This window comes from Aedes albopictus, chromosome 3 (assembly GCF_035046485.1).
Source record: "Aedes albopictus strain Foshan chromosome 3, AalbF5, whole genome shotgun sequence".
NCBI classification, from domain to species: domain Eukaryota; kingdom Metazoa; phylum Arthropoda; class Insecta; order Diptera; family Culicidae; genus Aedes; species Aedes albopictus.
This window is the reverse complement of record NC_085138.1, coordinates 303,055,632-303,081,195: the sequence shown is the minus strand read 5'-3', so window position 1 is coordinate 303,081,195 and position 25,564 is coordinate 303,055,632. Positions and strand designations below refer to the sequence as shown.

Below are 25,564 nucleotides of genomic sequence, written 5' to 3'. Positions count from 1 at the left end.
GCAAAAAATTTAAAGTTACCTTGAGCCATGCTGACAATAGTATACTGACATTTTCATGACCTACTATGTATCGTAAAATCAAAAACAATAAAAAATAGTTCATACTATTGCATCAAAATGTGTTTTATTGACAAATTTTATCAATAAAATCTAGTTAATACAGAATAACTCGAAAACAGTAGGCCGTGGAATTTTGACGTCTAAGAAACAGTTGTTTATTTAGCCAAAATGAACAACTTTCTCGAAGACATAAACTCTCTAATGTGTAACAGTAAAAAGTAACACGCTGGCACTACTTATATTTATGGTGTTACTAAAAAGCTATTATCTCAAAAACACCAAAAAATACCTCTCCAAATTTTTGACAGTATGTTCACCTAGTATTGCTTCGTATTTGCTGAAAATTTGAAGTTGCGATTTTTTGCGCTTTGTGAGATATTAAGGCTTGAAATTCACACTATTTTTTCGAATTTGTATTTTAATTTAAAATTTTTAATGATAATATTGAATATATTTCCATAGAATGTGTTTGGTTTGTCATATTTGCATTGGGAAAACATTTATACTCACATGGTTTCTAGTAAAAATGTCAAAATAAGCTTAAAAACTGGTTTTTCATTGAATGTATTTTATTTTTAAAATAACTCGAAAACAGTAGGCTGTGGAATTTTGACGACTGAGAGAGTGTTGTTTATTTTGCCAAAATGAACAACTTTGCCGAAGACGCCAAGTCTCTAGGACGTAAAACAAAGAAGTTAGATGGTGGCGCCACCTATGCGGACGATTTGCGAACTACTACGTTTTTAGCAATAGATGCACCTGCTGATGTCAAGCAACTTTGTCGAAGATACCATGTGCCGGAAATGCTTCGTTTTGGAGTAATTAATTTTGTTCCGCTAGATTGCGATTCTGGCCCTTAGTGCAGTCCTAAATAAACTTAGAGTCTGTTCTAATTGGAGAATTAAAATTTATTTTCACTTAAACTTGACAGTTCGATAATTATTTCCTTAGGAGAACTGCCACTTGAACTTGACACTTAATCAAACCACAGACAAACAGACGTAACACTCTGATAATTCCCATCGTACACCGATTTAACGGTCTTTTTCAAAATTTGATAGTTGGCCAACTGCCCAACCGTGGCGCTCGCATCGTTTTTGTTCGAGTTTGACGTTTGCTCACTACCGCCACCTAGTTGGTGGTCGGCCAAACATAGTCCTTTTTAGCATTGGGCGAATATGTTTCCGTGACTATGATTTGAATCGAAAAATGTTCGAAATGTTACGTCTGTTTGTCTGTGATCAAACTGTCAAAGTTAAGTTAAAATTAATTTTAATTCGCCAATTGGAACAGACTCTTAGTATCCACTCAACATGGTCTAGCCGTTTTTAATTTTCCTAAGGGGTGTGACACTCTGGAAAAAAATCCTGAACGGTCCTAATTATCAAAATTATCACACTTGCTCCTTCGTACGGTACCCCTTGTGATGTAGACGCCACGCCGACGCGATAGATAAATGATTGCATTCACTCACTCCCTCCGCACGGCTCAGACAGTCAGCTGCAGAGCGTTCAATTGAGCAGCCGGTAGTTGGTATTCCCTACAGTACAGTAGAGCTCCAGTCCAGCCAGTGCATATTTTGAAAATGGTTTTTCGTGTGAACTCGATGTAAGTACAGGATGGATTTTATTGCAAATGTCAGCAAATGTTTCCGGAGTTACAACAAGTATACAGCAAGCTGGTGCACAATTGGCACAAACTCGACAATGTTGCCGGCGAGCGAGGAGTGGCGTCATCCACCATAATTGCGAATATGTATTTCAAATGGAGCACTGTGATAGGAGGCGGAGGTGTGAGTTGAAAAATGGTTCATATCTTCGCACTGTTTGCCTTGTCTTGTGATGGACTGATTTGTCTTTATCAGCGAGATTTGATAATTTTGTGAGATTGATGAATGGGATGAAAATGGTTTACAAATAATGTCTTCGAATACTGTTCTGAAAAAGAAAATTCGGGAAATTGTCTAGGGGGATAACGATGAAGTGAGTCAGGCCTTTGGAAAGAATAAATTTGATCACAAAAATTTGTGGTATTCGAATTAAGTACGAAATAATTTGACCTGTCTTTTTTTGTAGCTCGTACGCTATTATCACGCGTCGTTAATTTAATTCTTGCTATAAAATACCACCATTGATATATCATAATGTGATCCGTAATTGGTTTTTCTGCTTAAATTGGCATGTTTTCTTTCTGTTGTGTGAGTTCTGATCAGAGCAATTCGGAATGAAAAAATGATGACTCGAGTTATGAATATCACCTCAAATTGAAAGAGTGATTAAACGAGTAGCAAAAACAAAATAGGGTCTTGTGCCATTTGGGCGGGTGTACCTATTTTGGGCAGACTAAAAAGCACATAAACGAAATCTGGTGGAAAATTCAATATTTCCAACTTTCTCACTTTTGCATAAAACTATTGAAAATTGAGGCAGGTTGTTCTGAATGCCTAACGGCCGGTACCATAGTTGATAGTTGCGTGAAGCGAAGCGCAGTTCGACGCGTTTGCGTTCGAACTGTATTCTTATAAGCGCCAGTGCAAAACGCAGGGTGGGACGCGTAAACCAGTCAGAGTGAACGCGAACCGCAGCATCGGCAGTTGCGTCAAACCATCCGGTCGAGTACTTTCAGGCGCGTGTACGCACAAGTTGCTGTACGGTCGCATGACTCTGTGCGCCTGCCTGGTGTGTGGTGTGTGCTGTTTGTGTGAATTCGTCATAACGGAATTGCTTGGGACTGGTCAGCGGCCATAAACCACGTAGACTTTTTGGGGGGAGGGAAGGGAGTCTGACCAAAGTCTACGGTTCATACAAATTCCAAAATTTGTGTATGGATGAAAAAAAAACATACATCTCTGATTTTTTGATACATTACGCCAAATTTCTGATAAAAATATAAAATCAGGGTACTTCTTTGGTCCCGAGACCATGAAAACGTGAAAAAAAACTAATATATTTACATATTTCTTACACAAAAACGCAATTTAGCCCATTCAACGTATTTTTCCTGAAAACTAGAATTCAATATGTAGCTTTCAAACAAAAAAAAAATAGTTAAAAAAAACTTGATTTTTAGGGACCACCCTATCTGAAAATTCGTCACCCTAATGACAAAATAAAAAATACGGGTCTAATTATTTTTGAAGAACTATGAACCCACCAAGTTTGACGACAATCGGAGTTGTACTATATCGTTTTTCTATGAATTGGCTGTATTTGCAAAAATAACTAGCAAATAAAGAAAATGATTTACAATATCTTTTATAATATGGACTACCCTAATTTTCGTGTACATTGGAAAGAGGGTCTTATTATTAGGGACAACTGCGTAGAACACCATATTTGTCTAAAAATCATTTGAAGGCGCTGAATGGATCATTCCTCGCAAATCTAGATCGTGGACCACTGTGCAATGTCATCGAACTGTTGTCTCTTTACAAAAGGTACACCGGGGGCAATTTGAAACGCGATGTTTTGAGATAGATTTGAAAACAATTTGGAAATTTATCCTTCGCTAAAAGATTGTTTGGATCAAAAACTATGTTTCATGGCAATCAAATTGTTTATCATCTTGAGAAAACGTCATGTTAACCCGCTGTTTAATCTTAACTCACCCGTTTCAACTTGCCCCGGTGTACCTTACTTAAAGTGAACCCTAGACTATTTGACAAATTGACCGGTCTAGCGAATACGGGGTCGTGGGTTCGAATCCCACCAGAACGCGATTTTTTTCAAAAATTCATCCCTCAATTTGTCAATTAGCAACGTTCTGTGTCTTCTAACTACAAGTTTTTCTGTATGTTTATGACATACCAGCTAATCTGGTAAATGCCAGTATAGGGCAACATATATCAGTGTACCCTACCTTGCGGCATCGGCGCAGTTGGTCGTGGAGCGTGCGACCGTGCCGAGCTCTCGACGCATACTGAATTAGACACCAGCAAACAGACTGCTTGGTGGCTAGGTATGCGGAGTGCGAGAGTAAGTCTCGGCTTCAAATAAAAATAATACGCTCTCACTTGTAGTTGTTGGGCACAAACGAGGCTGTGTTGTGGATTGACATCTAAGCAAAGAGAGATGGTTCTTGAAAAAGTGAATGTTCATGGTGAAGGCTCGGGTTCAGTTTGGCTTTCTATTCCGCAGAATTATCACCTGTTCTGTGGCTTAGTTGGTTAAAGCACCGGTCTAGCGAATACGGGGTCGTGGGTTCGAATCCCACCAGAACGCGATTTTTTCAAAAATTCATCCCTCAATTTGTCAATTAGCAACATTCTGTGTCTTCTAACTACAAGTTTCTCTGTATGTTTATGACATACCAGCTAATCTGGTAAATGCCAGTAAAGGGCAACATATATCAGTGTACCTAGACTATTTCCTTATCAAAAACCTAACTTCGTGCTATTTACGGAGGCGTCGTCGGTGAGTCGCCATGATGCTCAGATATTCTTCAGAATATTATTTTATAAAATTTTGCAGGGATAACTTTGGAAATTCTGAATGAATGAATGAATTTCTTCAGAAATCCTCTATCGATGGATTCAGTTAGAAATTCATCCTTGTCATTTCTCAAGGTATGAAATGAAAACTTGAAATCATTCAAAAATACGTTCACATATTCAGGAACAAAAACCGGCAAGAATATAATTTAAAAAAAATCTCTAGGAATTTTCTTTAAAGATCCTCTATAAATTTCTGAAGGAATTTCACCAAGAGGTTTTCGAGGGATTTCTTCAGGTATTTCTCCAGAAAGGTCTTCAGAAATGTTTCCTGGGATTTCATCAAAAATTTTCCTTGGATTTATTTAAATATTTCTCTAGAAATTCATTGAACATTACTTTCTGAGAGCGCTACATAAGTTCTATTGGAGATTTCTTCAGAAACTTGTTCAGGTATTTTTTCAGAATTTATTGCTCAGATTCTATCTGTAATTCTTTCAGACATTCACTCAACAATATCACCAGCAATTTCTTCAAAAACATGTCTGGAATTTCAGTTAGAGTTTGAAAAAAATCTTCCATTTCAAAAATTACTCTTCAAATTTCTTTAAAAATCCTACAGAGATCCTTTCGGAAATTCTTCTAATGGTTCCTCTAAGATTTATTTGAGAAATTACATCAAGGATTCTTGCTGAAATTCCCGATAGGATTTTTTTTTTCAACTGTTTTCGCTATTTCGTCAGTATCATCTTCTGTGATTATTTTGAAGATTACTGCAGAAACTGTTTAAGAAATTTCTACAGGATTTTTTTTACAGATTTTCCTCCAGAAATTACACAAAATATTATAAAAATTCTTGAAAAAAAGCCTGAAGAAATTTCTCAAGAAATACCCGGATGATTATCTGAAAGATACCTTCAGAATACCTTTGACACATTCCACGCACGGAGAGACGAACCAGCCAAGGGCTGAAAGTCTCTCTAATAAAGACAAATCAATCAATCAACATTCCACGCACTTCTACACCGTGGTTTTTGTACTTCATTGAACGATATTTCCGGGCTCTTGCTGTCGATTTTGATTCTTTTTGCACCAAAATGAAGATGTTTACTTATATTCTTCGAATAGTACCTGAAACTTTGAAATCTACGTCTAGAAAGTAGCAAATTTCTTGTCGTTCGGTCAAAATTCGTCCTTTTTTGCGATGGTGTCCCGTTACGCGGTGTTTCTTGATTTCATTCGAAGTACAAAGCTCCAATTCACGATTAGAAAGCATAAAATGAATCTTCTATTCAAAACTGATCGTTTGATATGCTGGTTAGCATGTATTTAACAACATAACAACTTTTAGAAGCAAAAGTTTGACTCTCTTGCAAAACGTAACGCGTGGAATGTGTCCTTTGCAGATTCCCTAAAGAAATACTTAAAAATTTGATAGTTGAAAGGGATTTCTCGACAAAAAATCCTGAAACAATTTTTCTAGTTATCTCTGGAGGAATTCCTAGATGTATCCTTGGAGGAACACCTGGAGAACATCCTCATAACTACTCGGAAAAAACTTGATAAAACTTCTAGACTCTAGAGGAATTTCGGAAGTAATTCCAATGAAGAATTGCCTGAGAAATTTCTGTAGGAATTCATGCAAAAAAAAAACCGTGGAGGAATTTCTGAATGAATTTCTTAAAAGGTGTCTGCAGAAATCCATCCGGAAATTGCAGATAACAATACTGGTGAAATTCACGATACAAATCTTCAATAAATTTGTGAGGGATCCCTTGAGGATTTTGTAAATAAATTTTTGGAAATACTTTAGGATATGAATTTCTGAAGGATAGGTACATAAAAGTTCCTGGAGAAATTTTTGAAGGAAATTTTGCAACAAATAAAAAAAAACCCCTAGAGGAATTTATTAGAGAACCATAGCATAGCATAGCATGATTACTTGCGCAAATCTTGGATGGGGTTGAATATATCCCACTCTACTCCACACACCTGACCAAGTTCTTGCAAGCATATTCATTAAGTTCAATCATCAACATAGAAAGAGCCCAGAACTGAAGCAGCTTTCAATAGATGAGAGGATGTTGAAAATAGCGAAGTTCCAGCATGTCGGATGTCAGTCTTCAGTGTGAAATTCTGCAGCTGATCTTTCCTGCTTCTATCGCCGGTAGCGCATTCCACTGACTCTAGCGAGTCTGACGAGAGATGGCGGAAGTTGCGCAATTATCACAGATACCAAATTTGATCTTTTGCGTGATCTCTTGTCGTTGCGTTGCCGCATTTTCACGATGCTCAATGCATTATTTTTAACGTCCCCACGAGTTAAATTTGGTTAAGATTCTCAAAACAACACCAACGATTTCAGAAGTGAACTATAATGAAAGATTGGAGCACCGGTCAAACTAACGCTTATGGTTCCACGATACGGCCGCGGAAAAAATCCGCGATCACAGCACAATTTAAGTTCACACTTTCTTTATTCTTATTTGATCATCACTATTATTTACATTAAATTACTATACCATTATCTAATGACGTAGCACGAAGCCATTTCTTCTAAACCGATTTTAAAATTTCACGGAAACGAACGAGAAACGCTTGACAGAAAACACACAAGCGGCCACGGTAAAAAGATCACAAGGGAGGCTAGTAACCTTTGTAAACATCAATTTTGGATGTAAACATGTGACATCGTTCTTTTCGTTTCACGTTAATCATATTGGTGTGGAGTACTAGCTCACTGTGTATAAATATGTGTAAACTTCTAAATGTATAAACTTCTAAATATTTTACACCGTGCAAGCTGCCACTCGCACGCACGGCTTGCTGCGATCCGCTCCGCAGGGTATGTCCTTGAAGGAATTGATTAGAGAACCACTGCATAAATGTTTTAAAGGAATTTATTTAAGAAAACCTGGAAGGCCTGGAGAACACTTTAAAGTTATTTATAGAAGAATTTTATTTAAAAAAAAACTTACAAGATGTCAAGCAATAGATTCCGGAGTAATTTCTGCAGAAATTGTTGAGAAAATTTTCGAAGAAATTTTTGAAGCATTACTGGAACAATATCTGAAAGAGTTCCTGGAGAAAGGTTTGAATAAATCCTAAGCAATCGCTGAAGGAATTTTTAAAGAAACCCCTGGAGGACCTTCCAGAAGATAGTCGTGAGAATTTTCCAGAGGAATTTCCAAATATTTTTTTTATCTGTATTAACGAGATTTTTAGCCCTTGGCTAGTTCATCTCGGTACCCACGTTTTACTTCCTTTCCGAAGGAAGAACTCACATTTTGTGAGCTTGTCGGGAGTGGGATTCGATCCCAGCTCCTCGGCGTGATAGGCATGCGCTTTAACCATCACACCAGGTCCACTCCCCTTTTCAAATAAATGCCTGAGAGAACTCATAAATAAATGGAATAATAACTGAAGAATCCTTCGAATAAATTCCACCAATACACTCTGAAGCATTTCAGAAAATCTTCTGAAAAAAACCTCCAAATATCTATAAAAAAATGTCTCCTGGAATTGTTTTGGAAAAATCTTTGGAAACATTCCTGGCGAAAGTTGGAGAAGTTCCTAGATCTAAATTATTGGAGAAATTTCAAGAACAATTCCTGGGGAAATCCAAAAGAAAAATTCCTACAGAAAATTCTCGTAACATTCTTGAAGGAAATACCGTGAGGTCGCCATTTACCGCTCATTTAACGGCATTTTCGTAAAGTATACGACATTAAAAATCGACGTTTGCGAATATTGCATTTTAATTTACGGTAACAACTCAACAATTATGTTGTTATTATAGAAAAAATATAAAACGATTGTAAAATATGTTTACAACCGAAAAAATAAAAAATCAAATATGTTATCTCTTGGCTCCTATTACCGCTCATGCATCCATTCACCGCTCATAATGGATCCATTCACCGCTCATTGGATTATTTTTTCATAGAATCACAGAAACTATTCATTTATAAAAACAAAATAACTTTTATTTAAGAAAGTATTGATGATTCATGACGTTCAGTTCATCCTGTTTTGTCAAAATGGAATCTTTAACGGGTTTTACCTGTTGGATGTTTTTTCCGCTGTTTGCCCTGAGCAGTTTCCATGTTGTCCTGCAGCGCAGGGTGAGAAATATGTTTTGAGAACGTGATTTCAGGTACACCCATATAAAAGCTTGGTGAAACGAAAGTTTTTTAATGTGGCAGCATGTGACATTCACTTTTGTTACGATACTTTACTAACATTTGATCATTTTTATATGATTGACCCAAAATGAGCGGTGAATGGGGCATGAGCGGTGAATGGCGACCTCACGGTACTTCAGAAATTTGAAGAAATTATACTAACGATATGTAGCAACTCCCTAGAGGAATTTCCAAATAGTTTCTGAAGAAATTCCATTAGGAACCTCTATGGGGAATTTCCAAAGAATCTCATGAACTAGTTTCAAAATAAATCTCCTAGGGTATCGCGCCACTTGGGCGGTGGCTTCTATATTCGTCTGTTTTACACTATAACTCAGTCAATTTTGAACCAATTGACTTGAAATCTTATACACGGGGTAGATACTATACATATCTCACCGCATTCCAAAAATTGTGTAAATTGGTTTAAATTTGTCTGAGTTATAGCGGAGAACAGACGAAAATAGAAGCCACCGCCCAAGTGGCGCGATTCCCTATTTTTTTTTGAGAAATGCGCGAAGAAGACCAAGATTTAGCAGGAGCTTCGAACTCTGGTCATCGTTTTCTTACGTCACGATAATGACACCAAATGTGTACAGGGATGATAGCCTCTAGAATCGCGTGCTGCTTTTCAAAAATGCACACGAGGGATCTGTAAGTAGAAGTTTGAGCTGCTTTGGTGAGTTGTCACGACACCAGGAGATGTTTAGTGGTATCTTCACGGATGAATAGTGTTAATTAACGAAAAAAACACTCAAATTTCGTCTCTTTGGAATTCACTGAATTGCCCTTAATTTCTGACGAAGAGAAATGTTTGGCAAAGTTTCTTTGTAATCCCAATCAGATTGCTAAAGATTCTCAGGATACTACAGAGATGACTCGGTTTTGGGACAAATACGCCGGAAGGGGTTGATGCTAAAATTTACTACCGTTTTTCAGAATTTTAAGGTGGTTAACACGGAAAAAAGGAGAAAATAAAAATAAAATTTAATAATTTCAATGATATTTTTACATGAAAGTGCAAGAAACTATCATCTTTTTGAGTGCTTAACCTTTCCTGTTTGTTATCCCATCTCTAAGATATAAATAAAATCCTCCGTCCGGATTCTAAATTGACAATGCCTTACGTCTGTCTGTGGTGAAATCGATGTTAGTCGTTTTCGTTCGCAGGGGTTGTTGCCATTGCATTGGTCTCGGTTCGTATTATTCTGTTGCTGATCTGCCATTATTATTGTTTTTTTACGGCTGGTTCGCTGGGCCTGACACCAGGTTGTATGATAAAACGTCAAAGTGGCGAAACTTCACAAGGAGAAATGTCAGAAGTTGAAATAGTTTTTTTTTTTTAATTTCTTTGTATTTGTAAATTTTAACTTAATGCTAATTCTTCACAGAATTGAAATAGTGAAGTAAAAACACACTTTTTAATTTTCGAAAGTTTGTCCCTCAGCCCTACTACAAATCCCTTAACTTTCCGGAGGATCATTGCAGTTAAGCTTAGAGGCCTTTACTAGCACTCGGACATTTATAAGCCACGTGTACACCTAACATGGGGAAAATATGCTGTATGAGCCGCTCCTAACCTTGCTCCTAAGGTTTCTTGCAGTCCGGCCTGTGCCACGAGGAAGTAGAAATAGGATTTACTGAATAGAGAGAGAATAATGACTTCAATGGAGTCTGTACTACACGTTACCTATCAGGTATCAGGTATCAGAAGGCCGACTCCAGACTCCAGAGGCACGTTATCCTCCATTTGGGACATTTGTGCCATCGCCATACATATAAGCCTATTTCATCATTTACCTGAGGGAGAATGGGACAAGGAATGGGAATTAGGAAAAGGAAAGGGAAAGGTGATGAAATAGGAAGGGGTACCCTAGAAGAGGGAATAGTGTTTAAGTTAAAATACACGAATTAGCATTTAAGTTAAAATACACGTTAATACAAAAAAAAAGAAGAAGAGGGAATAAACACATAAGCGCAACGAGAGTTCATAGCCCATACCACAATGGGTTTAATCTGTGCCCTGAAAAAGACACTGTAAAACGCATAAGCGTAAAGAGAGCCTATATCTCATTAGAGTTAGCTTATGACGTCATGCGACTTTCAATATGACATTGAAAGGCACGTCATCGAAAGCATCCTCAATGTTCAAGAAATCAACCAAGCAAAAAATACGTTTGAGCGAGAACTTTGTTGAAAACGTATACAACTTTGTGTAAAAGAGTCGCTGTGGACATCCCAAATTTGGGGGCATGTGAGTTCACATGAATATGCATGTCAGCCAGACGAACATCACTGATGTGATAATCGACAATGCGTTTCAAGCATTTCAGAAAGAACGAGGTAAGCAGATGAATCTGGATCTCATTCCTTCTTTATACAACGCACGCACCCTTTCGGGATAAAACTATAGAGTAATTTCACGCCATGAAAATATCCCATAGAAAACTACAAGAGTTCAAAACATGTTTGAAATACTCAAATCCCTCTGGAGAAAAACAGGACAAACCCTCATTTGCTCCTGGATATTTTAAGTAAGCAGAGTGTTTTAGTGCCCACTAAGTCGATTATATAGCTATAATTCTAGGCCGGAAGCTAGAGATTCGTAATTGCACAAAAGACTGGTTTATCCGAAGATATTTTGAACTTGAACAGATCGGAGTTCCATTCACGAATACCTCTTGCGGTCCGCACAGACCGCAGAGGACAAGCTTCTTTCAAAGCAATAGTTGTGGTATACCACAATGGAGGACGTTGTAGATACAAAACCACAATGTAACTCTCTTGGAGTAGCAATGGAAGCGAGTTATCCATAAAATGTGGTCGCAACCAATTAGTTTATTCCCTAGTTTGTTGAGCAGGGACGCCTGAATACGCAAATTTTGCGAAGGAACACTCAAAAGTGCAAAGAAGATCAAATGGAGACTCCTCATCTGCCAATCAGTCAACTCATGACAAATTTTGCACATGCAGAGTTGGGTTAGGTGCAATTCTATGTTAAGTTATCCATGAACTGTACTACCTAAGTATTCCATCAACCTGAAGAATCGCAAATTAATGTTTGAGATGATGTAACCATCGTAGCAATACTGCCAAATATCAGCGAAATGATGTTGAATACAAGAGCTTACTTGAAGGCATCCATAAGGAAATGTTGAAACATACTAAGATATAGGCACGTGCTCGAGGCACGACACTTCATTTATATTAGAAGAAGCAAAACTGGGTTCATAAGGTAGCCTATACAGAAGTTACCCTACGAAAATGAACTTTTGAAGTAGAGCCACTTGGGCTACGCACGCTTTTGAAAATTGATCTGAGGTTTCCTAGCTGTAGCCACTACCCAAACTAGACAGGATTACACTCTTCACAATCACAGCACAAAGAGGAAACATCAACGACAAACCAAATCGGTGTCAATTGAAAAACGCCAATAGCGAAAACGCATTAAGCTCTATATGGGAGTAATGTAAGCTAATTTACAACATTTGAATAATCCTGCCCTTATATAGCCTTGAATTTGAGACTTAAGAAGGGCAACTGATTATCTCGGAGAAACGCAAGGTCCACTGCACTATTGCTCCGGTTAGTGCAGTAAGGTCGTAATACTGTGGAGGACGGTCCTAATTCTCCACAGGCTCCGTTTGTGGTTAGGTTTTTATTGGACTCTCCCTAACCATTCATTCCTTGGCACGGTAAGCATACAGCCGCATAACACCATGAATTAGGGGTCACCTGTTTAGTGGACTCTTACCACTGGATCAGGCGATCCGTAGTGTTATTCTTAGCCAATTGAGGCAACCGCTACCGACACTACACAGCTATCTAGGCTGATCGGGGAAAGAAGTTAACACAGACAAACAGACGTAACACTCTGATAATTCCCATCGTACTTCCCACCTGTGGCGCTCACATCGTTTTTGTTCGAGTTTGACGTTTGCTCACTACCGCCACCTAGTTGATGGTCGGCCAAACTTAGTCATTTTAGCATTGGGCGAATATGTTTCCGTGACTATGATTTGAATCGAAAAATGTTCGAAGTGTTACGTCTGTTTGTCTGTGAAGTTAACATTGATGGTTACCTTCCAAACGAGCCCGAACGGCCCATATACCTAGCCTTTGCCATGCCTATCTAATCTGTATATAAAATTTATATTTATGGGAAAACCGAGAAACAGTAGGAAATACCAAATTATGTCATGAAATTTATATTTTTTTCAACTCTCATTATTCTATTTGCAATGACATGATCAGATAAATAACTAGCCTTCTTATAGATAAAAGCCGTTTGCAAACACTAACAATCGATACTTACCGCATCTGGAGGTGTTAATGAATTGGTCAAATATGATGGAACGAGATGTATGATTCAGTGGCGTCTAGTTTTCTTGCACTTAGTGAACGAACGGAGAAGTCGATGTATATCTTTGGCTCGAGGAAGTTCTGAAAAGTTGCTGTTTACTGTTAATGTTAGGCACAAACATATGTGCGATGATGCACGCTATGTCCAAAGGGAAGTATTATGAAAAGTGAATGTACCTCAAAGTTTATTCGCTGGAACCGTATTTTTGGACCTCCAGATTCAGAATAATCCATCTTGGGTTGTTTTCCCATACATTTTTATATGGGATGAAATTAACCTTAAAATGACTTTTTTCGCCATTTGTATGGAAAAATAGGAAAAAAATAAAAAAAATCGAAAAATGTCAAAAAACCCAAGATGAAATATTTTGAACCGCACAGATTCTGAAACTAGAGGTCCAAACCTACGATCTTATGGAATAACATTTGAGGTACATTTGATTTTCATAATACTTCCCTTTGGACATAGCGTGATGATGACGTTTTGAAAGCTATGTGCAGATTACATATGTACGTATCATCTTCGGTAATGGAAAGAACACTTAGAGCACATTTTGTAATAACGGAAAAATTGCAGACATTTGTTAATAATATATTTAAGTGATAATGCAAAAGCTGATTGTTCGTGATTTACTTTTAGCAAAACTACCCTCCTGGTGCTCTGCGTGATCGGAATCGCTCCTTACAGCGTCTCTGGGATAACCTATGAGTGTGAAATAGTGGAAAGATATGACATTCAGGGACAGCGATTCTGCGTATTCCGCGACGTACAGTACTCCTCAAACACCACTGACATAGCGTTCAAAGCCTCGGATGAGAAACATCGTGTGGTGTTCGAAAATTCTCAAATGCAACACTTACCGAAGGAATTTCTACAGAAATTCCAAGATCTAAAGATTCTGAACGTTACAGGCTGTAACCTAACGTCGGTTGTTATTACCAAATCGATGGAGGAGTTGATTGCTACAGATAACTACATAAGCAAGATATTTGTGGAACAACATCCGCAAAACTCTACATTGAAGGAACTTCATCTGCAATCGAATCGAATATCGGATATATCAAACGTTACCAGCAACTGTAAACAGCTCAGAATTCTGGATCTAAGCAGAAATCAGTTGCTAGCAGACCAGAGTGATCTGGATTTTTCGAAGTTCAACGGACTGGATCAACTAGAATATCTTTCATTAGCCGATGTTGGCGCATTGTATCTCGTCTACGACAAACCGGTATCACTACCATCATTGACATTACTGGATTTATCGTTGAACAGCTTGCTGCCTGTGGATCTTCGTGTGGACTACTTCAAGTCGTTCAAACGGCTACAGGTTCTGCGCTTGAACAGCAATGGCTTCAGCCAACTGGATTACAACTACTTCACGCAAATGGAATCACTCAAGGAGGTCTACCTGGAAGGCAACGAATTTTCGTGCAAGTATTTGAAAACCATGCTTGACCATCTCAACAACAAGGGTAAGAAAACGCCTGTAGCACGACCTGCCACCCACTGTCCAGCGGGGTACAATATCGTCGAGCAAATGTGCTGCAAATCGGAGAGTTTAACGAACCTGGTAATAGGAACGAGAGTGCGAACCAGCACCACCCCCTCTTCATCGTATGTGACAGAACCTCAAACTTTACCGTCTGTTTCTCCCGCCATTGTTACCGATACGACCAGAAAAACAGTGGAAATGACGGGAAAAGGCTCTGCCGGATTTCTTTCGCTAAACTCAGGAATAGCTTTGTGCGGATTGTTGGTCAGCTTGTCCTGGGCTCAGATCTAGGGCTTTCCGATGAATCATCACTAAATAATGTAGGAACCACGAGCTTAGACGTTTTTCGCGATGCTTCTTGCGCTTAGCCTTGACCTTAGCATTTCCAAAACCAAAACAAAGACTAGCACTTGTAATTGCATTACGCGATTTAACTACAGTACTGAACAGAAGTATGTTGACTGTCGAGGAAGTTTCGCTCACTGGGTTGTTTGAGGAAATAAATATCAGGCCAAACATTTCAATAGGTCCTATCTGCATTTGACAGGCTCTCTTTGTTCGCTTTCTCTTTCAATTATTGCAAAGTAATGGTACACTTTTCAACTATTTTTGCAGTACATATCAAAAGACGATTGTTTTGACCATCGTTCAATACAAGGAGATAATCATAATACAAATAAACAGCTGAGATATTAACGAAAGAGAGGAAAACCAAAGAGAGCCTCTCTTCAGCAGATAGGACCTTTAGACATGTTTCGCCTGATATGTTTGGATTTCGATTGGTTTATTGATTTGATACATGTTTCTAAAAAGGGTTCTCGAGAATTTAAACAATTTGTAAAATATCATAGTACACAATATCATCAATGATTCATCATATTACTCATTTTGCTCTTTTAGGACTGTGTATTCACATATAATTCTTTTAAAGAAACCCAGGTATCGACTGCCTACAGCGGATGTCTAATACACTAGGAGAAAGTTTCAGTATATCTAATGGCACTGGCTACGAATCAGTATGGTGGGTCAACATTGGGGGAAATTAAAAGCTGATCAAACTCGAACAGAGTTTTTCTCCTAAGGGACTCACATATGTATGTGCTGATTATGTAAAATAGACTGGTTGACTGGTCCAGCTATTCTAATGTCGAAAAGTACTACAGGGCATTTCCCTAGGAATGTACTTTTTGGTGGGAAGAGCAACCTGTGAAAGATTTAGTGCAAGTGATGCAAATGAGTTGAAATCTGTAGATCTGTACGCATCTTAGTACTTGACGCTTGCACGGTGTACAACATTTAGAAGGAGATACATTCTGGAAATCTAGCAGTTTTTGGATGATGTAATTCAAATCGATCTTAGGCGTAAGCAAATTGAGCTAGTACTCCACATCAATTTGATCAACATAAAGGACGATAACAACGACTTCACATCCAAAATTGATGTGGATATACATAGGTAACTAGCCTGCCTTGTGAAATTGTATACCGTGGGCGCTTGGTTGGCCGTCGACCGTGTTCGATATTCGCAGGTATGTCCTTTCGCATTTGTGTTGAAAATGACAGCAAGCCCTCCGTTGGTAGTCTCATCCTAGGATAGGATGCGTCACGTAGTAATTTGAGACCAATTTGCTGTCAAACGGAGACCAGTCGCTGATTGGTTGAAATTGGTATTCGTTTGCTGCGATCAGATCGCTTTGTTGTTGGCTTGGCCGTGTTGCTAGTTTGTAGGTTTGGCATTTGATAACAGTATTTAAAATCATTGTATTTTATTATTCGAGTTTTATCGTGTCAAATATGTTGGCAGTCAAATGTAAATCAACCTAAAGTGACTCCCAGCCACGCCTGAACATTGATAAACACAATTGATTTAGTGCGAAATCAATTGAACTTTTGATTGGAATTATTCCACTATAAATTAAAGAACTTTGCGTTTGAAAGCAATTTTACTTGCATATTATGCTATTCCAATTGCAAATACTGCTTTATGGTGCGAAATACGCATCAACATTATAAACTTTAAATTTGGATTTGGAATAAAAAAAAAGTGGCAGCACTGGATTTTCATCGTCGACGAAATCGAACAGAAAAATATCGAGGCAGGCGAATTTCTGTTGTCACATCCTATCCTAGGTATCAGCATACCGAGAATCCTCTCCGTTACACAGCTTCTTTCGTCGTTGGAACCGTCCTTCCTCCCAAGTGGATGAAAATTTCGGCAGAGTTGGAGCGCCAACCACTGATTTCAAATCCGCCCTTTCCGTGGATCATTTTCACCTCAGTGGCTACTTGTCGAATTCTTTCGCCGTGTCGAAACTATCCAAGTTGTCTTGTCGTTCACGTAATTGCACTTGTTAATTCCTTTCACCGCCCTGGGATAGTGCTGAACGAAGACCTCTGCATTCGTGTTCTTGATAAACAGCGCGCTACAAGGAGAACAGGTAGAACAAAAGGGGCCACATTTATGAGATTATACGTCTGGCTCCCTTCTTGAAACTTCCCTCATCACGAAACTCTGTGCATGGCGGCCTTCTGGACGAATGCGGAGCTGGTGAAACATTTCAATTAATAACTATGGAAGTGCTCAAAGAACACCAAGTTGAAGAGGTAGGCCAAGATCCAGTGGGAACGTAGAGCCATACAGAAGAGAATAAGAAGAAGCATTCCACCCGTCAAAGGGCCATGGGGTAGCTTTCCGGAAATTCAAATTGGTCGAATTTCCAAAGAAGCCCAGTTTCAAATCTATCCTTCCAACGTACAGTCGTAGCACAATTATGGGTCACCCACAATTATGGGTCAATCTCATTTGAATAGCATAGTGAACTGACTGACAAATAATTGTGACAGAGTGACCCATAATTGTGCTATGACTGTACTGTAGTGAAATTCAGAATCATCCTTGCTCGCATGGTTTCAGCTGTATCAAGCTGAACCGCTGGCATGGCACCCGTATCTTCTTGCTCGAAATACTGTTTGAACGACATCGTGAAGGTCCTTCTCTGGCTGTGATTGCATGATGTGGCAGTATACTCAGACGAATTTCGCATTGGTACTTCCACCGTAGACGCGCACCAGCCAAGTCTGGTATTGGTAGCGACCGGATCTCCTTGTCCTCCTTCCTTTACATTGAGCGGCAATAACAGATTCAGCTGGTCCAATCCAATGGCACCGCATTGTCATATCCTGATATGGGAAATTCTTTCATATGGAGGAATTGTTGGGTCAACCGGTTCAAATTTAGCGTCTGTGTTGGAAGCTTAAGTTCAGACACTGTTCTTGCGCACCGAACTGGAAAGGACTTGCTCCCATTCAGCTCCGATATACTGAAGGAAACTGCCTCAGAATCTGTGTCACACTCCAGTTGAGGTACAGTTTTTTATTTGGTCCAGACTCGTCGAGCCGTTCGGCTGTTGATTTTTCCATCAACCAGCTTTAGGTTAGAGCCATCGTCTATTTAGAAAGGCGTGCGTATGTATTTTCCCAGCCTTTCCTGTCAACGTAACGGGTACGACCTGGTACAACGTTTCCAATAGTTGATCCCGATGTGAATGTTTCTCGGCGGTGATTGGTCCAACTTGGATTTCCGACTTGAAGTGAAGTAGTGGGTGGTACTTGTATTCATACCCCAGGGATACCACATTTAGCAGATAGCCGAAAATGACTCCGGCCATGTGAGTTCAAGCAAATGCGACAAGCCTTGAGCCTGTGGATACAGCGCCTACGATTCTCAAAGTTGAACTCTAAGAACTGCGGCAAATCTGTTTTTTCGCAGACTGGACAAGTGCGCGATGTCGCTTCTTGCTTCGTAACCGTGCTCGTACTCGGTAGATTCCTCTTCTCTTCTGATCGGTGGCTCGACGTTCTCCGGAACATTTCACCAATGTAGTCACCTGACTTGCCGCTACAACCATGTGTGACATGTACGATACAAAGGTCTGCAGTGTGAGCACTTTCTCCTGACGCTATCACATGGTCGCCTTGCAGTTCCATTCCGAACTTGATCATCGTTTCTAGACGTTCTATCATTGGAGCTGGAGCAAGTCGTACTCTGTTCAGCAGAGCGGTTAAGAACAATCCTGGACGACCGAACAGTACCCGCAGTTTTTCTACTACCTGGGGCACTGAGGCGGGCAACATCAGGCTGCTACGTACAGATTACCGAGCGTGTCTTTTCAAGCATTGTTGCAGCCTGATAAGGTTTTCGGCGTTGCTAAACCCGCAATTCTCTGAGGTGATTTTATACTGACTAGTAAATATTGGCCACTCCTCTGGGTTGCCGTCAAAGACAGGAAGATCCTGAGAAACTCACTCTGTCAGTGGTTTGACCAGGAATATCTGCTTGTGGTACGTTTTGTACAGGAAGTACCACTCGTCTAACTAGGCACTTCTGCGAGGACGTTGGTAAATCTACAACTTAGAAGAGGCGTATACGAAGGGCAGCGGCGGTACATCGATGTTAGCGTCGCCTTCCACGACGATGTTTGGCGGTGCTATCGGCGTTGGATAGCATGACAGTCGCAGTCGTTGGTGAAGTAGTGCTTGAGAAAATGATGCACGTGGCCGAGGAGTTGGAAGTGTGTGCGGCGCGATGCTTCGCTTGGCGGTTGGGACAAGTGCGGATGCTTCTAATCCTTGAATTATGTTTCTGCTTAAACTAGGTCGTACAAGTAGCGTAGATTGATCAGCTGCAAGGTAGGACGAAACTAGATTTCTCTCCTCCAGAAAGGGTTTCTCCAGTTCTTCTTTTTCCAATACCTGCTGCCGTTCTTGCTCTAGCAGCTTCTTCTTTAAAGCCTTCTTCTGGAGGATCCGATTACGACGAATCTGCTGCTCTTCCTGCAGTTGTTGCAGCTCCAGCGCTTCATTGCAGCTAACTCGTGGTTCATTCTTTGCCGCCACATACCGAGCTCATCTACACCGTCGAAGGCCATTCTTAGCACTCGACGCTTGAATACTAAGAGTAGTTGTAGGTCTCCCTCAAACATAGTCCATGTCCAGTGCCCATAGAGGTAAGCCAGATCTCATAAGCGTTACGTATATGGTACATTTGGAGTGGAAGCATTTTTTACTGTAGTTTCTTCTGGATCCCGTAGTAGGCAAGACTTTGACTGATGATACGCTTTCGCATTTCGAGACACACTATGTTGTTAGTCATTAATGAGGATCCAAGTCGATGGCCGTCTTGATGGCTACTGTCGGAATACCCTCCGGAGCCTTGTTCAACTTAAACCAATTGCGATGAGCTCGTCATTCGTCACCAGGGCGACTTCGCTTTGGCCGATTTGATCATAGGAGACGAGGTCGTGGTCTTATATAATGGAGCGGGAACAACGTTTCCACGATCTTCGGCAGCATCTTGGAGAGCGTTCTGGGGATGCTCTCTCGCCCGTCGTTTTGGCCATGACTACTCTGTAGAAACCACCCCAAGGGGTCGTGTTGGCTACCCGGTAGAGATTTTCGGAGCACGCCCGCTTACGAGCCTTTATCTCTTTATATTTACAGTGTCCGTTTAGTCGCCCTCCATTCTACCCTCCTATGTATGTGCGACAACTCTACATAGTTTGTCTAGCTCTTAGGCAGGATGCGTTCTGTGTGTTCTACGATCTCTAGACAGCACCTGTATACCGGTTTGCGTCCATTTCTGGGTAGGGATCGCCTTGGCATTGCGGCTTCGCATGCACGGCTGAGAGTTCCGACTAGCTCATCGTTGGATAGATTGTCAGTTTTACCCTACATAAGCAATCGCTCCACAAATGCCGACGTATCGAAGCACGAGGTTAGCCATCTCCGATGACGATTGATGACCTTCAGCTGTGGCCGTCTTCCTTCGTCTTCCAACGTCGACCCTCCAGCCCGAGCTAGGATTTCAACCCGGGCTCCAGAAGGTTACAATAATGATGGACTCTGCACCGTTCCTACTGTAGGGTTAGGCAACAAACGTTCGCGACATCCACCCTCAGTCTAACCATAGCATCGAGTAGAGCCCAGCCTCTCGCTCTAGGTAGTCAAGCGGCTACCCCACTAAATCGCCCAGGGGTTGAAGTCTCCACCGATGTCCACGGGACTCAATCCCACTAGTGCGCTTGATAGCGTATCCAGCATAGACGAGAACTGGTCCATCGGCCACCTGGGAGGAGCATAAAAATTGCAGTACTACATTGCGAAGCTCTCGTGCGACGTAGCAATTATTTCTTAGATCGGAGAACGACTGGTTGTACAGATCGCCGCTAGCTTGGCCTGATCCGCTATCCAGTTCCCGTTATCGGAAAGGATGCGGCATGGGGTCCGATAGTACAGCGATGTCTGTTCTTGACTCCGAAACGGACTACCACAGCAACAGCTGTGCGGCTTTACAGTGCTTCAGGTTTAGCTGTGTACCTGTATTATCATCGTCAGTTAGTTCGACCTCTTTGCGTACCGGGACATTCAGGCCCGCTCGTCGTGTGACCCTCGATTGCCGTGCAAATCAGACGTTTTGGTGCCGAGTTGCAGTCCCTGGTGATGTGTACTTACACTCCGCACTTCCTGCAGAGTTTACTCCTGTTGGGATCTTTGCACGCCAACGACTTGTGTGCTTGATCGAAGCAATTGAAACACGCCTCTGATGGCTAGTACATGCTGAGCGGGTACACTGACCAGCCTACTTTATCGTGGCGATCTGCGTGCCTGTCGACCCTTTCGTAGGCGGCTCGTACGGCCCTCAGCACTCCTGTGTTCATGTGTGCCATGCCTCGGATTAGAAAACCAGCGCGTCGCTCCGTTCGCGTTTGCGGACTGATTTCACTTTTCTCACTACCTTCTTCTTTCCAATCGTAATCCAAGGGTTTACTTTCCCTTGATACGGTTGGCCACCGTTTTTCTTAGGGTTGCCCTCTTGGGGCTTGGTTTCCCTGCCCCTTGCGCGTTTCGCAACCGACCCTGCAGCCTGGTTACTCTCGCTGGCCGTCCCTTTATTTCTGTTTGACTTTTCGTCCGCCTATGTCGGATGCTTCTTGGGCTGCGTCTCCTCGGCAGGTTTCGACCATGTAGCTCGAGCCGCAGAGCGGTTTGACATTTCGGCTGCGCTGCATGGTTTCTTTCTGCATCGACGCATTGCCAGAAAAGAGGACGCTGTCCGTTTGGGTATACCGCTCCTCCCAGCTTGCATCAGCCGCACTCCGCTCTTCGACCAGGAGATCTTACTCCGTCTACGATTTGCGGAGCTTCAGCAGGCCCTGTATCAGGTCCTTGTTGATGGTAGTCCGCCCGCTCATGTAGCCAAACAGCTCGTCCAGCTGTTCGACAACCACCACATCTTTGGTAGACCGGTCCTGTTGCGGTTCAGTGCCCACGTTCAACACCGTTCCCTCTGCCTCTCCACTCTCGAATACATTGTTGCTGGTTCATGGATATAGTAGTCGTCATTTCTGTTGGGTCGATGTGCTGCTTCCACCTTTCAATTGCCAAATGTTCTTTTGCACGAAGCCATTACGAGATGCGTTGAGCTTCTGGTATAACCTGCGTGTTTTTCTGGAACGTCGCTGCAGTGCCATTCCCTTACACTCCAAGTCTTCCAGGCGGTGTTTTTGCTCCCGAAAGAGGCGTGTCTGTTGCGTTCAACCGAACAGAAATAAATTAGTTGGAATATAATTTATTACTTTGGAAATCTTCTATAAGCGCTTCCAGTACTTTCCCAGCTTCCACTGGCAGCTTTACTGGATAACAATGCAATTTTTACATGACTTTTCCACAGTTGGTAAGTAATGTCTAAAAGAAAGAAAACTTGGGCTTTGGATTTTTTACCCATGTATCGATTACAAATATTTGTGTGAAACACATGTTCTTTATCAAAGGAAAGAGAAAAACTAGGGCACTTGCATTTATTTTTAGCGCCGAAACTACCATCGACGACGGTTGTCATACTGATGTTTGGTACTGTACCCACCTTCCAAAGCAAGCAACGCAAGTAAATTCTATTCTTACAATGCCAGTTACAACTTAAACGCCACATGTTTGCCCAGCTGATTGAATTAGAAATACAAGCAGAGCATATTCACATGCATGCAGTAGAATAGATGGAAGTGCTCTTACGTATTGCCAGCAGCGCGACACATGGTTTGGATTTTCCGCGCGTATCGGAAGTATGTATTTGCGTGTATTTTTTGGATAAAGCCAATTCTATGTGTGTTAGCGGCGTCGTCGTCATCACCGTCGACGACGTCTTCAAGGTGCATTAGCTTGATTAAGAGACATCGCATAGCGAAAATGACCAAAGTCATAGTGATAAGAATGGGGAGCAGGTGCTTTTGGATATCGCAACGAAAAGAGGAACGAACGAACGACGACAGAACGATGAATGAGGTAATTCGATAAAGGTGCAATCATTGGCATAAAAAGGTCAAACAAATTTGAGAAGGAATGGCCAACATATGTTAACAAATGTGTAGTTGTAGAACATAAGAAGTATGACATTATATATGCAAGTAACGTTCAAGGTGTTGAACGATATTTCAAGAAGAAAAAACAACAACATAACAACATAAACCCTTTGTAGCCATATTATACTTAGAAGAAAAGTTTTTTTTTTAAATTTTGAACATGTTTCTTTGAATCTTATACGTTGATTATTTGTAACACATTTCATCCCTTAACAATTATTTAAAATATGATATAAGCCCGAATCAACAGCATATGGCGACCGTCAGTGATCGGTATACCTGTTTGGCTTAGTGTCATATTAACCACTGACAACGTCATTTGAACTTTGAGGAAAAATGAGTCGCCATAATGTTGTTTCTTGTAGTGCCGTTTTAAATGACCATTAACATTATGATATTTTCTTGAAATTTGACTTGGATGGGTACCTGTTATCTGAGCTATCGTTTCAAATGTAATTGAAATAGTTTTTTTTTGGTTAATCATATGGAATATTGTCAGTGACTTTTTGAGTATTAAAGATTCAATTAGTAATAAAAAATACATATTTCTGTTATGGATAGTTTGAATACATTTTATTCCAAACAAGCTATTTAACCAAGTATTCAATAAAACGAGGCAATTTCCTTGTACAAAACCAAACCATCGATTCTAGTCTTTTAAACGAAATATTATATGGTGCAATTTCCTGCTTCAGGTTGTGTTGCTCTATTTAATAACAATTACTGTTAATTGCATTTAAACAAACTTTCCATGAGGCTGAAATTGCGGTAGGGCTATTGATTGTCTTGAAATAACTTAACTAGAAAGCTTCTGAATATCATCGAACACCCTTTTTAATCTTCGATTTTAAATAATACAAGCAGATTATTAAGAAAAACAATTACATCTGAACGAAGTAGATTTGACCATTACCAGATATTGTAGGGATTTTAGTGCCATTGTGCAAATTTTTAGCATAGGGGAAAGTCCAGTGAGAATAAAATTCATTCATCCAGCAGGTAGACACGGTAGCAACCATTAAAAGAAGTAAAAAACACACGTTCGTCCATAACGATTGGTGCAGCTAAATGCAGCAGACAGGCACAGTGCAGTCAAACTGTAGTGGCTTTTGTACATTATTCATACCAAACTCACTTCGCGAGCGTAAGTAAATGCATACCCAAATTTTGTAAACGCTTTTCGTCAGCAGTCAGTTTTTGCTAATATGAATCTACTCGTTTTGTAGCATGTGATACACACACAATAAAGTCAACAGTTTTGCTAACATAATTGATTATTTAGACTTTTGTTATTTGAAAGAATGGAATCATTGTGGCAAGGGAAATTTAACGAAGCATCATGATCAACTGAAGCCGGATGAATCTTATCAAGTTCGATAAACGATAAACAGAATATGCCCATTACTAAACTTTACCATACTACTCAGGGATACCATGTTCGTGCACAAGAATTAATTTGTGAACTACAGGTATGTTCCGTTTTTGTCACTATTTGTTTTTATCACTATTCCGTTTTTGTCAACTGCAAATCGCGGACCGTGTTGATAAAAACGGAACATACCTGTATAATAATCAGGTTTAAAATCAATACACGCCCATCTATGTCTACCATCAATCATGTGAACCATAAATCAGTTGCCATAAAAAGTATCGCAGTTAGAGCTTCAATACTGTGATGCATGAAAGCTTACACAAAAAGCTCAAACTTTCCGTGCGTTCAGAGAGATTGATGAGAGCGAGCGAAAAACATAGCATTTGGAACGGCTGGAACTTTTATCGATTCTATGTGTTGTTTGTTATATGCCAAAGAGAAACGAGAGAGGTGAGATGTGATATCTGATCACATTTCATTATTGAATTGAACGGTTAAGGGTAATTCATGAATTTGGGACAGACTGAGGACAACGTTGGGAAAATTGTCGCCGAGCTTTCTTAGAAAGCAATTGAATATCTTGCAAAGTTTCTAATACGCTTATAATGTGACTATACTATGCGTTTCTGGTGAAACAATTGAAAAAAAAAAATATCGACTTTCAATCACTTGTAACAAATGCAATTTGGACACCTGGTTCGGACACCCTCAGGTATATTAAATTTGGACAGGGCCAAAGCACATAACATGAGTAGAACTCCGTAGAGTAGAGTAGGAGCTAAACTGTCATTTATTTTGATGAACAAAAAGCATCTGATCCAACCAGCATTCCAGTTTAGGCAAAGAATACAGGAATGAAGATTGGCATCTGAGACATGCGCAACATAAGCTGCTGGAAATTCATTGAAATCATCGAAATAACACATCCACGTTTCAAATATCGATCTTTCTTTATATTTAATGCTGGAAAACGTATTTTTAAATTTAGTTTACAAAATTTTATCACAATTTATATCCTGTTTTAGACCTCCACGTGCTACCAGTCTAGATCTATGAGGACTTTGTTTTACTTCACAGCAATGAAAAATGGTATACACATGCTGAAAAATGGTATGGCAATAATGTCATAACGCATTTGACATTTCGATGCCCTGTATACCAGAGTACAAAATCGGAAAGGCATCAACTTTTTTGAACCAGAGTTCCACTTATATTATGAGGCCAAAGTTTAGCCATTGGGTACCATAAAA

At 40.2% G+C, this 25,564-nt stretch overlaps 2 protein-coding genes across 2 annotated transcripts in view; both read left to right on the top strand.

The window, feature by feature from the left end:
• Nucleotides 1-25,564, top strand: part of LOC109418565 (uncharacterized) — a 354,422-nt gene that overhangs the window by 25,191 nt on the left and 303,667 nt on the right. The gene's annotated exons all lie outside the window — the stretch shown is intronic.
• On the top strand, nucleotides 1,507-24,212 carry LOC109413128 (carboxypeptidase N subunit 2). The gene is made up of 2 exons (XM_019686847.3): nucleotides 1,507-1,668; nucleotides 13,676-24,212. Exons 1-2 carry the CDS (start codon nucleotides 1,646-1,648, stop codon nucleotides 14,817-14,819), a joined length of 1,167 nt encoding a protein of 388 aa, XP_019542392.3. The 5' UTR covers nucleotides 1,507-1,645; the 3' UTR covers nucleotides 14,820-24,212.